Raw genomic sequence first — 15423 nt, 5'->3', positions numbered from 1 at the left:
TAGTCCTAACATTTCTTTTAGGTTTATATAAAGTGAAGGATCTCGCTACCAAGTAAAGTAGCTAGTGATTTACATAAAAGTGTATTTATTAGTGTTTTAAAATTGGGTGTCATTTCTATTCGTAAACAACCTTTGTATAATTATAGTACAAGTTCACTACTAGAGGATTGGATAAGTGAAATCTCATGTTGAAAAACTAAATTAAATTTGATGTTGCTTATGTTGAAATTGCATATCCTTTTAGGTAATTATTAACAAGTATTTGGCAAAATCATATATGGTTAATATTAGTATTTTGGTCTTTTAGAGGGAAAGGCCATTTTATTTGACAAAAAAATATTTATTTTAATTTTTCGCAATAAAAGTATAACCTAATAAAACTTTATTTTCTATTTTTGAAAAAATGTATTGTTAGGACAATAAATGAAAACATATAACAATAAATGATTGTTCTTCTGTTTCTTATATAATTTTTTAAATTAAGAAGTAAATGATGTATTAACACTTGTTCAATATTGCAACTGTCCAGGAAGATGGAATAGATATTACTGCCAATTCTCTTCATCCAGGAGTTGTTCGCACAAATATATATCTTCATAATCGATCCTTGAAAGGTAATTATAATATATTTATAAAGTTAATAGTCTACATGAAAATTATCATAACCTTGTTTAAATTGTTAAATAATTAAATTATATCTGTATGTTCTACTTTTAACTATCTTCCAAAAGTTTAATTCATGTACTTTTGATGTTTTAATCTTATATTTTGTACATAATCAATTAATATTGCTTGAAAAAAGAAACTAATTGTGCTCAATTCGTTGTTCTACTTAATGAATTCAAACTTAGTAAATACAATAGCCTACATCTTTCCAAACACAATTCACATGTAATTATTTTATAATTATATCACTTTTTTATCATTAAAAGAAAATTATATAAATAAAATACTTCCGATGTTTCAATCCATACACTACTAGAAAATCATTAAATACAAATCAACTTTAGAAAAAAATAATAATTAGTTATTATATTGACTAACTTAGATACTACTTTAGAAACTAAAAAAAGTTATTAATATCTAAATTAATTTCCATAAATAGTTTCTAAATTAGTACCTAATTAGCTACAAATTATTTAGATTCTACAACTGGTTTCTATTTAATAGTTTTCTTGTAATGCTATTTAATGGTTTATAAAATTCATTGTGTTTATTTGTTTCCAAATACATTATGTCACAACTAGACACATTTTTCTCCAAATGTTGTTTCCTTTTTTACTTACCCTAATATCGTAAACATAAGGAAGTGATCCCTAGACATTTTTTTGGAAACCATAACTGTTCCCAACCAATTCCAGCACCGGATCCATATCCTATCTGTTGTCTCTTCTTCAACACCGCACATAACAGACATATTAGTTTTCACATGTAATCCCCATATGTTCTAAATTATCTTAGTCGATAACCTAACTTGAAACCGTCTCCACGCAAAGCATATTCTTGAAGGTATAACTTACTTTTCCACAATGTTATATACATATTAGCTTATTTGACCATATATATGTCTTGCTTCACTTCATATGCAAATTTGACAATATATTCATCACCCATCCATATGAAACCATCATCTCCTGCTACTACTAGTTTAGTACTTTCTATTTCCTACATCAACTAATTGACCTAAGTTAATTTCCATTGGTACCATCTTCTTCTCCACTGAAAATCCCATGTTCAACTCTCCTTCACCCAACTACCTAAATTTGTATTTGCAACATCTTTGAGAGTTACATTGTAAAACAATTAGGATATTTCATGTAGAACGGAGTTTCCCTAACCATCTATTTCTCCAAAAGTTGATTCTGCTTCCTAAATTCACTTTCCAAATAACATTTGCATCAAACAAATTTTGTTGTTCCTCAGTTTTGCATACCTTTCCCAAATCCTTCCTCCACAATGAATCATATTTACTGTTATTGTCCTTCTTTATGTTCCTCCAATTCCCACATTTGGATTTCAAAATCTCCCTCCACATCCAGGTTTTTAGTCATTTGACTCCATTTCCATTTCGACAACAAGACTTAATTTACTATTTTAATGTACTTTATTCACCTTGTAGCCTTATTTTTATATCTTTTTTCTCCTTAAATATATAATTTTTTATTTTTTTTCTATTTTCTCCTAAAATATATCTTATTCCATTTTTAATCCACCTCTAATTTATAGTTTCATGGAAATACCTTGTGTTTGAATTATTTTAGTAACTCATTTTTCTCGCTTTTTGTTTGATCAACATTCATACCTACAACTAATTTTTCTTCATTCTACCATTAGCTCCCTTCTTTCCTTCGACCCATTTTGTTCTATATTATCTTCCTCATCAAACTTATCCAAATAACTTTTTTTTCTTTAAACTGTTCTCTATTGTATCTCTATTATGTTCCAAAACTTGTCTCTATTTCACACTTCAAGGTTCTTCTTCAATTATTTCATTTTCTCCTTCATAATATATCACTACAAGAAAATCATTAAATAACAACCAAATTTAGAAACAAAAAATAATTGGTCACTATATTGACTAAATTAAATATTATTTTAGAGACTAAAATATTATTGGTATCTAAAGTAATTTCTAATATTAATAAAAAATTATAAAATGGTTTCTAAATTAGTGTTTAAATTAGCTACCAAGGTTTTAACTACTAATATTTTAGATTCTAAATTAGTATTTAAAAAACTAATAGAGACTTTTAGAATATAAAGTAGTTAGTAGTTAAAACCTTGGTAGCTAACGGTTAGATACCAATTTAGAAACTATTTTTAAATTTTTATTACTAATAAAAACTACTTTATATATCAATCACATTTTATATATCCTCTCTCCTTCTGCCACAAATCCATAACCTTAAATGTTTGGGTCCCCAATTAATAATTGTGTTCTTGAATAGTAAGGAATGATGTAACACAGTTCTATCAAGTGCATAAATCTTATTACAATCATCCAACCATTTATGCAACACAAATATCCAATCAATTATACTCTTAGCAGTTGTGTTATTCTTTTTTTTATCAACAAAAAATAAATTAATTAGAGGGTGTTAGAAAATATGGTTTTAAACTAGAGGGGGGTGAATGGTTTAAAGGGGTTTTCGCAAACTTTTCAAAGCTAGAATGAACTTATTTCAGAAACCAATTGATTCAGCAATTCAGTTAGCCAAAACAGCAAGCAAAACTGTAATACCAGGAAAAACAATCGGTTGTTTCTTCGAAACAATCGGTTGTTTATACCAGCAAACAACAAACAAACTGAATTTAAAGAGATAGGGATAGAGAGATTGTACATAGTTGTTTATACTGGTTCACTCAAAACTAGAGCTACATCCAGTCTTCTCAGAAACCCTGAGGATATCCACTAAGCAATCACACCTTGATCACTTACATCACAACCTTGAACACCTCAAGAAACACACTCTCCTTGGCCAACACTAAGATTGTTGATCTTGAACACCTCAAGAACACACAGCCAATCTCAGCAACACACACAAACGAATTGTTCAGCAGTTTACAAAGATTACACTTGTTACAGATGGAAATCTGAAATCAATACAAGCAGAATCCTATTCAGCACCTTGATCAATCTCTCAACTCTTTAGCAATCTTAGAACTCTTTGAAAAACTCTTAGATGAAAAACTTTGTTTCAAGATTCTTAATATATCAAAACTGTTTTTCAAAATATATCTAAGAATATAGTTTGTTATCAAATCTTAACAAACTCTTAATTGCATTTAAAGTTGATTGGTCAAAGCATTTAATGACTGGAGCGTATTCTGTTAAAGCATTTAAAGCTCAGTCAAAGAAAACAGTTTTTCTGTTATGGTTTTAAAACAAACAATCGATTGTTTCCTCGAATCAATCGGTTGTTTTGTTACTTAACAAAAACATCATTCAAAAACAGTTTTCAAACTTTCTCAAAACACCTAAGTGTAAACAATCGGTTGTTTCGACAAAACAATCGGTTGCTTCAACTTAGTTTGAAAAACATTTTGCTTTGATAAAAAAAGATATGCTAATTGCTTTGAGATTTAATCTAAGGGTTGATTACAACAAAGAACTACCCCAGAACAAAGCTAAAACCAGCACAGCAGCATCAAGCAAAGCAGAGGCTTCATCATCCTTCAAAGGATTTGGATTCTTCAAAACATTGAACATCACTTGGTTCAACAGAGGGGACACTTCAGGAGTGTCCCAACCCTATTACAAGTAACAAGATCAAAACCTACCAGCTAGCTTAAACTAACAGTTATAACATAACAGATAATAAGCTTAGGCTTCCCCAAAAAACAAGTTCTACAAAAGAAGTTAACTAGGTCCCTTATACAAAGAAATTCATAGCTGCCCCCACACAACAAACTAAACTGCCCTCAAACTGTGAAAAATCTTGATAGCACCTATGTTGTCAAGCCTTACCTAAGAGCTCATTCTTCTTCATCTTCCTTCCTCCAATGCATTCTCCCTGTTGATTTATTGCAGCTGTTGTATAATTTTGTAGCTCCTTAAAACTTCACTTGCACATAACTGCAAAATGCCTTAGACGTAGGGTACAAATGTAGAAAACATTGTGAAAAAAACCAACACAGGAACCCTGAAGTTGGAAACTTAAAAACCTTGCATCACAGTGGCAACTGCTCTACTAATTTGCATCATAGATAGCGCACAACTGCAGAAAAACCAACAGGGATTGGTGGCTCTATGCTACAGAGTTACGTGGAATGATATAGCAGAACCAAGAGAGCAGAGGCAACACCCTGTAGGTGATAACTTGATCCCTACGTCAGACACCTCTCCTACCATAATCTGCTCCTTTTCTTTCACTTATACACCGCACCATTCCATAACAAAACAAAGATTTCAAAAACACACAACCTAACCAAATGCAACACACCTATTACACCCAACAGAGACTCCAACTTATTACTTCATACCTATTAAAACTGCTAGAAAATTCACAGCAGAGCTAGGTAGACATTAGTCAAAGCTGTAATGGTTCAGGTTCACTCCACCTAGCTAAACCAATTGCCAAATCCTCAATCTGCATTGTGTTGCTGCAAGGAAACAGATGTGGTACACCATATATACATACATCAACACCCTACATACTATTTATTCATACTTAAACCCTACCCCCTGCTTGAATGCTCCTAGACTCCTCAACGCCCTTCATAAAAGAACTTCCTTTGTGTACTATAGGTTCCCCTAAAGTCAACCTCTTCCCTCTAGATTTGCTTCATGTAACCCTTCACGCTTACTTATAACTTTTAATGCATGGAAGGGGATTCAAGACCCAGTCCGTAAAGGAGTAATTGAATGAATGAATCCTAGATTTTATCCACAACCAATATTTAAGTTGTGCCATGTGAAGAATCTCTTCCGCATCAACTACCCCTTCCTTGAATATAACACAGTTCCTCTGTTCCCAGATACACCTCACTATGGTTGCCCAAAAACCTTTCCACACCAAGTTTCGTTGGCTACTCACCTGAGCCAGATGAAAATTCTCATATGGCACTTCAAATCATTGTGTTACACAAATAAAATGCCAATCCACCTGAAACACATAGACCAAATCCTTTGTGCATATACGCATTCTAAGAACAAATGTTGACTTGAATCCTTCTTAGCCTGACACATAGGACATATGGGAGTATTCACTGACACTCCTCTCCTACTCAAAGCCATTCTTAATGGAATTCTATCCAGCAAGACCCTTCAAGCCGCAATCAACACATTGGGTAGCGCTTTTACCTTCCATAAGCACTTGAAGTGATCATACACTGAGCTCACAGAGAACAACCTTGATTCTTCACTCCTCCACACCTGGAGGTCCTTCACCTCCTTATTCAAACTGGCTAGAGAAATGTACCTTAGAAGGTCTTCCTCCATGAGAGATTCTCACTCAAACATGGCACATCTCCACCTCAAGCTCCACCGCCATTTTGATTCTTCCCGCACGCCAACCTCACCCACCTTTTCTCCTTGGTTTAGTGATAAAGAATACAACCTCGGGAATATTGTTTTGAGATTTAGGTTGCCAACCCACACATCCTCCCAAAATCTAACCTTATCACTTGCTCCTATTTTCCAGCCTATTGGTTCCTGAAACCATCCTCCTCCTCCCCCACGACAGACGTTAGACAGGTCTCTCCATCACCAGGAATGGAACTTCACTGGCGTACTATTTCTATCTACATTCGAGCCATACTTTGAAACTAGTAGGCACTCCATTTCCTTTTCTCTTCAGTTAGGAACCACCATCTTCACTTAGCCAAGAGGGCTTGATTAAACTTTCTGATATGCTTAAAAAATCAACCCACCTTCCTCTTTAGGTTTACACAAATCCTCCCATGTTACCCATGATATTGATCTTTCCTCCTTCCCCCATCCCCACAAGAACCTCATTTAGATGTTGGTGATGCTTTTACAAACTGATTCTAGCGCTTTAAAGAATGATAGATGTTAGGATTGATGGCTAGAACAAGAGGGGGTGAATTGTTTATAAAAGATTTTCGCAAGTATTGAAGGTAGAGTGAAAGGCTATGATGAATTAATCAATGGAAAACTGTCCAACCAAATATAACATTGTTTTAAGCTTGATGCAGAAATTCAACCTGTTGTTTTACGAAATAACCAGTTGTTTTTATCAGCATTTTTATCAAAACAAATTTAAAGCAATTTAAAGAGTGTAAGGATAGAGAGTGATGTGATTCCACTAGCCATAAAGAGAAAGGTTCTTGACCTTCTTAGGAATCACCTTGAGTTGGACATTATAGAGGCACTTTTCTTAGAGTTGGATCATTGTTCTAAGACAAGAACTCACCAAAAACTAGTACCAAATCCCAAACTCATTTGGATGTACCAATTATAGTCAAATTGAACCAAACAAAAGAGGTAGAATTAAGAAGTACCGAACAGAATTGCATAAAAACACATTTCAACCGAACAAAATGAAATTAAAAGGCAAAGAACAAAACATAGGTGCTGGAAAATTAGAAAAGTCGAACCAAACAACTCAAGAACACAAGACAACATGAACAATTGAAAGAGAAGAAAGGAAGGAGAAGAGAGTGCTCATGAAGATGGAAGAATGTTGGAAGATCTCGCCACTAGAAGTGTGGAATGCTCCTAGATGAGAGTGATGCCGCCACTTGAGGACTCCAATGATCCATCAAGATAAGACTAGAGAAGAAGGCTCCAAAAGCTCTCCAAAGATCACTCAAAATTTGAGTAGAGTTTTCTTAGATTAATTCCAATCTGAATTTTACAAAGAGAGCACCTCTATTTATAGCCTAAGGTGCTGAAAAGTAAGCTACACAAATTCAAAAAAACTCCCTCCTAAAAAGCTTCTAGAATTTGCGCCTAAAACAAAGCATGAGGAAAGTGTGATCCCTTCTCTCACTTTGGCACCTGCTTATTTACTCCTACACCTATCTACTAACACCCCCCCCCCCCCCTAAGACTCTTAACTAAAGACTAAAAGATGCTTTAACAATAGAGGTTTCTAATGTTTCCCTCTAAGCACCTTTCTAAACAATATTTATTTAAAACTTGGCTTTGCCCTTCATGGGATGGTCTTTGGGCTTTTGTGGGCTTTGGCCTTCTTAGGCTTGGGCTTGGGCTTTATCTTTTGCAAAGATTAACAAGAAAAACTTTAAATGTGAAGGCGAATGATCTTGTTCTTCATTATAAAAAGCCACCTTTAGTTGATTCTCATCATACTCCCTGAGTTGGAGAGAATTCGCCCACGAATTCTGAATCCCTACATATAACAAAGTCAGTTTACTTTTACAATCAAAAGTGTAAGAAAAAGGAATACATGACTTAGCAGATGGAACCAAAGGGATTGCAGAAAAGGAGGTCCTACAAATCGACCAAGTTGAAAAAATGTGTTTGGGAATGATGATAATTTTGGGAAAAAGACCTCTTAAATGGTGAAACCCATTAGGAGGTATGAAAAAATCATCCCTAACATATTTTAACCAAGGTGGTGTTGAAATAGGAACCTTGGGTAATGAAAAAGATAAAGAAGAAGAAGACCTTGGAGGGTCCATTTGAGGTATAGCACGAGTCAACATGATGGATTTAGAGGAGAAAATGGTGTGACTCGGTGTAGTACTTACTTCTTTTTCTTTCTCATTTTCTCTTTTAGTTTTCATTTTTATTTGGTCCTCATGAACCTCTTTAGGAGAGAGGGGTTTTAATATAACCTTGCGCCCTAGGAAGGAAAAAGACATTGTATTGGATAGGCCATCATGTAAAACATGTCTATCATATTGCCAAGGCCTTCCTAAAAGAATATGAGAAGCTTCCATGGGCACAACATCACATAAAACCTCATCTTTATACTTTCCTATAGCAAAGTTAATGAGGACTTGTTTATTCACCATGATTTCACCTACTTCACTAAGCCATTGTAATTTGTATGGCTTGGTATGAGAGATAGTGGGTAAGGCTAACTTCTCCACAACTCTTGTACTAGCCACATTAGTGCAACTTCCCCCATCAACAATCAAGGAACATAACTTGTTGTTGATAAGACATCGGGTGTGAAAAATATTTTCTCTTTGAGTATCATTCAAAGATTTTGGAATTGTGCCCAACATACGTCTTACCATCAATAAGTCACCTTCACAAGGACTTTCACTCTCATTTTCACTTGATGGTCTAGAAGGTGAAGAATGCCTAGGTGAAGTGGAATCATGCTCACTAACTACAATGCCTTCATGCATGTACATACTTCGTTTAGAAGGGCAATTAGCAGCAATGTGACCATATCCCAGACATTTAAAACACTTTTGACTAGACGATTTAATTGGGGATTTAGGCCTAGAAGTAGATGGCGTAGGATCCTTGGGTTTGAAAGAAGAATCTTTGGAAGGATGTTTAGAAAAAGAATTTTTTTTTCTCCAAGACTTGGAGTAGTATCCATCATTGGAAGCATTTTTGAAAGAGTTTTTCTTAGCAAGTTGGGCTTCCACCTTCATTGCAAGATGAACTAAAGAGCCCAATGATGAATACTCTTGTAACTCAACAAAGTCTTGAATATCCTTCCTAAGACCACTCACAAACCTAGCAATCATAGCTTCCTCACTTTCCTCTAATTCAATTTTAAGCACAAGCGTTTCTAACTCTTTATAATATTCATCCACATTTAGCGTGCCTTGTTGAAACCGTTGGAGTCTCAACATGAGGTCTTTCCTAAAATGTGGGGGCACAAATCTAGCGTGCATTTGATCCTTTAAAGAGTTCCAAGAGTCCACGGGAGGACCCTTGTGATAGATAATGTCCTTTACAATTCCATGCCACCATTTCATGGCATAATCACTAAACTCTAGGGTGGCTAGCTTAAGCTTATGCTCATCTTGGATCTCATGGATCTCAAATATTTGTTCACACTTAGCCTCCCAATCTAAATATACATTAGGATCACTTGAGCCATTGAAACAAGGAAGCTTGACCGAAGGTAGCCTAGCCTTTGCATCTTGGTAGTAGCCATTGCCATAGTGAGGTCTCTCCCCTTGGTTGTGATGTCTATGTCCAAGGAATTGGGGTGGAGTTCTCCTTCTCGTATGGTCCTCTTCACGGCCTATGTCATTGGAAGAACCTCTTGTTGAAGGTCTATGTGAATGATGCCCATCATGGATAGAAGGAGATGGTCTAGCTTGTTGGACCTCCATCTTTTGCATTTTCTCTTCCAAGCGTCTAATAGTTCTTTGTGCTTCATGTAATTCACCAAGGATTGAAGCTTTGGAAGGAGAATTCTGCTTGTATGATGCATCACTTGAAAATCCAGCCATTTGTAATTAAAAACAGCAAACACACAAAAACAGCAAACAAGTTAAGAAACAAAATTAGCAAAAACAGTGAATGTTTTAAGCAAAATGCCGAAGTGAATTGAGGCTGAAAAAAGAGATCACTCTCAAAGAAATAATGTTCTTGCACCAATCTGATCTTGAGGCCTTGGAATCCTCAAATGAAATATGTCAAAGCAAGCACACCAATCTCAAGAGCAACCACCACAAAACCAATGAAACAATAAAGACAAACAAGAAAAGGTATAAGCAAGGAAAGGTAATTGCAAAAGGAATACTATATGTAAGACAAACTCAAAGAGTAAGAATGAAAGACAATCAAGAAAATAAAGAACTCAATGAGAAAAGTAGGCACACAAAAGAATACTTAAGGAAAAGCACTAGAGTAGATGAAGAAAACAAAAATTTAGCTACTGGAAATTTTTTTTTTAAAAGCAAACTGTGCTTGATATTCACTGATTTAACTGGAATGATGTAGAGCGAACTGGATTATGAAATTTAAACCACAGAAACTTCAAGATGTTAACTCAATAATGGCACTGGAATCAATTAAAAACAGTAAGCCAATTGACAGAAATAAATTTTTCAAAATCGCTGCCAGATTACCGTATTCTTTTCGGCAGAATTGTACACTTTTTTTATTTTATTTATCATTTTTTGTGTACTTTGAATTTTTGAATGATTCTTTTTTCTACTCTTTTCTAACACTTTGAATATCACAAATCCAGAATTTCAGAATTTTCCAGTCAGTAAATCAATTGAAATAAGGAAAAACAGTAAGCACTTTTTTCAGAAACAGAGGAATCCTAATAGGAATAAAAAACAGGATGATGAACTAGCAAAGACATAATAGAAAATGATGTATTGGAACTTGTATAGGTCTAGAATACAAGTATGAACTCAATTCTAAAAAGAAAATGCACAAAGGATCAACATCAATTCAGAAAATTATATGACACTAAAGCAAGAAACAATCAAAACAAGAAAAGTACTACTAGAAGTAATGACAAATATGGAATAACATGACTAAGACAAAACTTGGCATGATTACAAAATTAAAAGACACATCACAAAGTTTAACAACAAGTGAAAGGAAGCTTAAGGTAAACTCTAGGAAGGATAATGCCATTCCAAAAGAGCAACCATACTCATAAGAATTATGAGTGCCATAAACCTTTTCACAAGCACTTGGTGTAAAAGAAAAACAGCAAGAAAACTCAATTAAAATTCTAAAATAGAAACTTAAATTGCAAGAAATTAAAAGAGCTCTTGAAATAAAGTGCACACAACTCAACAATTAAACAAGAAGAACCTAAGACTCATGATACCACATGATGTGATTCCACTAGCCATAAAGAGCAAGGTTATTGACCTTCTTAGGAATCACCTTGAGTTGGACATTATAGAGGCACTTTTCTTAGAGTTGGATCATTGTTCTAAGACAAGAACTCACCAAAAACTAGTACCAAATCCCAAACTCATTTGGATGAACCAATTATAGTCAAATTGAACCAAACAAAAGAGGTAGAATTAAGAAGTACCGAACAGAATTGCATAAAAACACATTTCAACCGAACAAAATGAAATTAAAAGGCAAAGAACAAAACATAGGTCCTGGAAAATTAGAAAAGCCGAACCAAACCACTCAAGAACACAAGACAACATGAACAATTGAAAGAGAAGAAAGGAAGGAGAAGAGAGTGCTCATGAAGATGGAAGAATGTTGGAAGATCTCGCCACTAGAAGTGTGGAATGCTCCTAGATGAGAGTGATGCCGCCACTTGAGGACTCCAATGATCCATCAAGATAAGACTAGAGAAGAAGGCTCCAAAAGCTCTCCAAAGATCACTCAAAATTTGAGTAGAGTTTTCTTAGATTAATTCCAATCTGAATTTTACAAAGAGAGCACCTCTATTTATAGCCTAAGGTGCTGAAAAGTAAGCTACACAAATTCAAAAAAACTCCCTCCTAAAAAGCTTCTAGAATTTGCGCCTAAAACAAAGCATGAGGAAAGTGTGATCCTTTCTCTCACTTTGGCACCTCCTTATTTACTCCTACACCTATCTACTAACACACACCCCCTAAGACTCTTAACTAAAGACTAAAAGATGCTTTAACAATAGAGGTTTCTAATGTTTCCCTCTAAGCACCTTTCTAAACAATATTTATTTAAAACTTGGTTTTGCCCTTCATGGGATGGTCTTTGGGCTTTTGTGGGCTTTGGCCTTCTTAGGCTTGGGCTTGGGCTTTATCTTTTGCAAAGATTAACAAGAAAAACTTTAAATGTGAAGGCGAATGATCTTGTTCTTCATTATAAAAAGCCACCTTTAGTTGTTCTCATCAGAGAGATTCACGCAGAATGTTTATACTGGTTCACTCAACACCTGAGCTACATCCAGTCCCAGAAACCACTAAGAATTCACTAGGTAATCAATCACAGATTACAACCTTACACAACCACAAAGAGGTGACTTTGAATCCCACAAAGCCCACTCACCCTCTTTGCAACCACACACCACTCCAAGAATGTTGATCTTGATCCCCCTCAAGAACACACAACACTTCTTGGCAACGCCGGTACAGAAATACAATTATTAAGAAAGAAGGGAATAGAAAACGCCTGGGTAAATCACAAGATCAAAGATCATAATACAAGACCCAATCCTATTCCACACTTGAGATTATCCAAAGCTCTTTCAAAACTACAAAACTGTTTTTGATTGATCTCATTTTCTTCATTCAAACATAGGAGCGTAAAAATCACCTTTTTATCTTTCAATCAAATGGTTAAAACAGTTTACAACAAAAGCCCAAAAGCAGTTGGAATCATTCAAAATAGAAAAACCACCTAACAGCATTTTGTTAAGGTTTTCAGCAAAACAGTCGGTTGATTTTTCGAAATAACCGATTGAATCTTATTTAACAGCATTCAAAATCACTAAGTGTCAAGTAACCTGTTGTTTCGAAATTTTAACCTGTTAAAATTTTTTTGACAACAAAGGCAAAGACAAAGCTTGTCCAAATCAGTTTGAAATCTACTAAATGTCAAACAACCTGTTAAAACGAAATTTCAACCTGTTGAAATTTCACTTCCTTTTAGAAAATCCATCTTTTCAAAATGTTAAAGATTCAATTGAGCTTGGATCAACTTAAGGAGTGAATTAACAAGTTTCAAACAACTAGGTACGCACATACACAACAACAGCAAGGTCTTCAAGCTTTCCACTATGATTTGGAGACATCAAAGCATCTTGTTCAACAATAGATAGAAGAGGGATAAGGTTGTGAGAATAGATTTAATTAAACAAATTCTACCTGCCATCGACATCTATGTACAATTTAAGGTCTTTGCATAGTATTTCATAGCATTCCTTTCAACATTTATGTCTGCCACCTTCGATTTATGGAAATTAATCTTCATACCTGATACAAGTTCATATCCCTTCAGAATAGCCTTCAAGATTACGAAAGGAGTCTTCACATAGAGAAAGTGTATCGTCAGCAAATTGGAGCATGCACAACTCTACCGCATTCCTACCAACCTTCACACCTGATAGCATTTTGGCCTTTACAGCCTTTCTAACTAACCCAACAAGGCCTTCAGCTACTATTATAAAAAGGAAATGCGTTAAGGGATAACCCTGCCTCAACCTTCTCATCGATTTAAATTCATCAGTTGGGTTGCCATTTACCAAAACAGAAACCGAAGCGGATTCCATGCACCCTCTGATCCATAAAATCCATTTAGTATGGAATCCCAACCTCTACCGCATACCATATAGGAAATCCCACCTGACAGAGTCGTACGCATTTGTAATAACTAAATTCTCTCACAACATTCTTCTAACAACTAAATTACATAGTACATACATTTGTAATCGCCATAGGAATATTCTTCTCACCCCACAAATCCCACTATCTACACATACCCTTTTCATGTAAACAATACTAGAAAAACATCAAATAAAAATCAATTTTAGAGATAAAAAAATAATCAGTTGCTATGTTCACTAAATTAGATATTATTTTAGAGACTAAAAAAATCATTGGTTTCTAAATTAGTTTCTATTGATTAATAGTTTTTTAAATTTGTAGATAGTTAACTACGAATTATTTAGATTTTAAAGTTGGTACCTAAAACATTGATAGGTGATTAAATATCAATTTAAAACTATTTATTAATAATATAAACTAATTTAGATACAAATAATATTTTAGTCTCTAGTATTTAATTTAGTCAAAATAGTATCTAATTTGATCAATATAACAACTAATTATAATTTATTTCTAAAATTAATTTGTATTTAATGCTTTTTTTTGTCGTAATAATTAATCTTTTACACCCAAAACTTGAATTTCTCTCCCTACCGCGTGTTCAGTAACAACGATCATGTTATACTTTTTTTATAGGCATATTTTATATATACTATTTTTGCAATAGTGATAAATATTGAGTTTTATATCTGTATTTGTATGGTTTACGCAGGTTTAAAGGATATGCTAAGTCCATTTGTAAATAATTTACAGGGATTTCTGTTCAAAAATGTGCAGCAAGTAAGTTAAATCACGATAATAATCCAAGAATATTGATAGACTGAAAAAGCATTTACTTGAAAACTCTTATCTTTACATATAAAACAAGTTTTCTATTTCTGCATTTTTTTTAAATTATATAATTTTAGGTTCTTAACTATTAAATATAAGTTTTTTCTTACTATCTTTGTGTTTTACATGATGATAGGGAGCATCAACAACATGCTATTTAGCATTGCACCCACAAGTGAGTGGAATCAATGGCAAATATTTTGCAGATAATAATGTTTCAGAAGCTTCATTGCAAGGAAGGGACATGGATTTGGCTAAGAGGCTATGGGATTTTAGCATAAATTTGACTGAGCAAAATAAATAAAAGTGTCAATGGTCAGTTAAAGGAATACCATTTTAGTAAATAAAAATACCAATGATGTAGTTATGTTAATCTGCATATGTTGTTGTTATTTCTTATGAGAGTCGTGTGTGTTATTCAAGCTTAAAGTTGGATGGCTTTAGTATAAGGGGTGGATTTTACACAAATAATATGTATTTAAATTTAAATGTTATTGCAAAGTCCACGTTGACATTGAAAATGTTGTAAGATATATTTATATAATTGCGAAAAGTTTGAGTTGTCAGCTCATGTTTTATACTATAGAAATAATTTATATTTGAATAATTTCTATAATTATAGAAGAATTGGTATTCATTCACATCTTTAATTTTGTATTCCTTCACATTTTAATATAATATATATATTAAAGGTAAAATTTTATATATTTAAATAACATTTAAACATTCTTATTCAACTCATCCGATTTTATTATACTAAATTTTTTATCAACAGTAAAAAAAATTATATAAAATAGAAGAAACTATGTGATTGAACTCTCTTTCAAACATATGAAAGAAAAGTTTTTATAAAAGATATAAACCAATAGAAATTAATAACAAAGCATATGGAGAATGTTTCTAGAAGGAAGCTAATATTAATTTTATCTTTTCAAATTTTTAGTTGTTTCT

The 15423-nt window shown here is 33.6% G+C and overlaps 1 protein-coding gene across 3 annotated transcripts in view; it reads left to right on the top strand.

Annotated features, from left to right (window-relative positions):
- LOC137837608 (short-chain dehydrogenase TIC 32, chloroplastic) overlaps positions 1-15038 on the top strand; it is a 30946-nt gene extending 15908 nt beyond the window's left edge. For all 3 annotated transcript variants that reach the window (XM_068646653.2, XM_090301790.1, XM_090301789.1), the window contains 3 exons: positions 530-614; positions 14354-14421; positions 14609-15038. In XM_068646653.2, coding sequence (XP_068502754.2) covers positions 530-614; positions 14354-14421; positions 14609-14776 — 321 coding nt within the window. In that variant the 3' untranslated portion in view covers positions 14777-15038. The remainder of the gene's footprint in view (positions 1-529; positions 615-14353; positions 14422-14608) is intronic.
- Positions 15039-15423: the final 385 nt, after the last annotated feature.

This window comes from Phaseolus vulgaris, chromosome 4 (assembly GCF_051622355.1).
Source record: "Phaseolus vulgaris cultivar YP4 chromosome 4, ASM5162235v1, whole genome shotgun sequence".
Lineage (NCBI taxonomy): Eukaryota > Viridiplantae > Streptophyta > Magnoliopsida > Fabales > Fabaceae > Phaseolus > Phaseolus vulgaris.
Note: the sequence above shows the minus strand (reverse complement) of the source record. Positions and strands in the feature narration are given on the sequence as shown.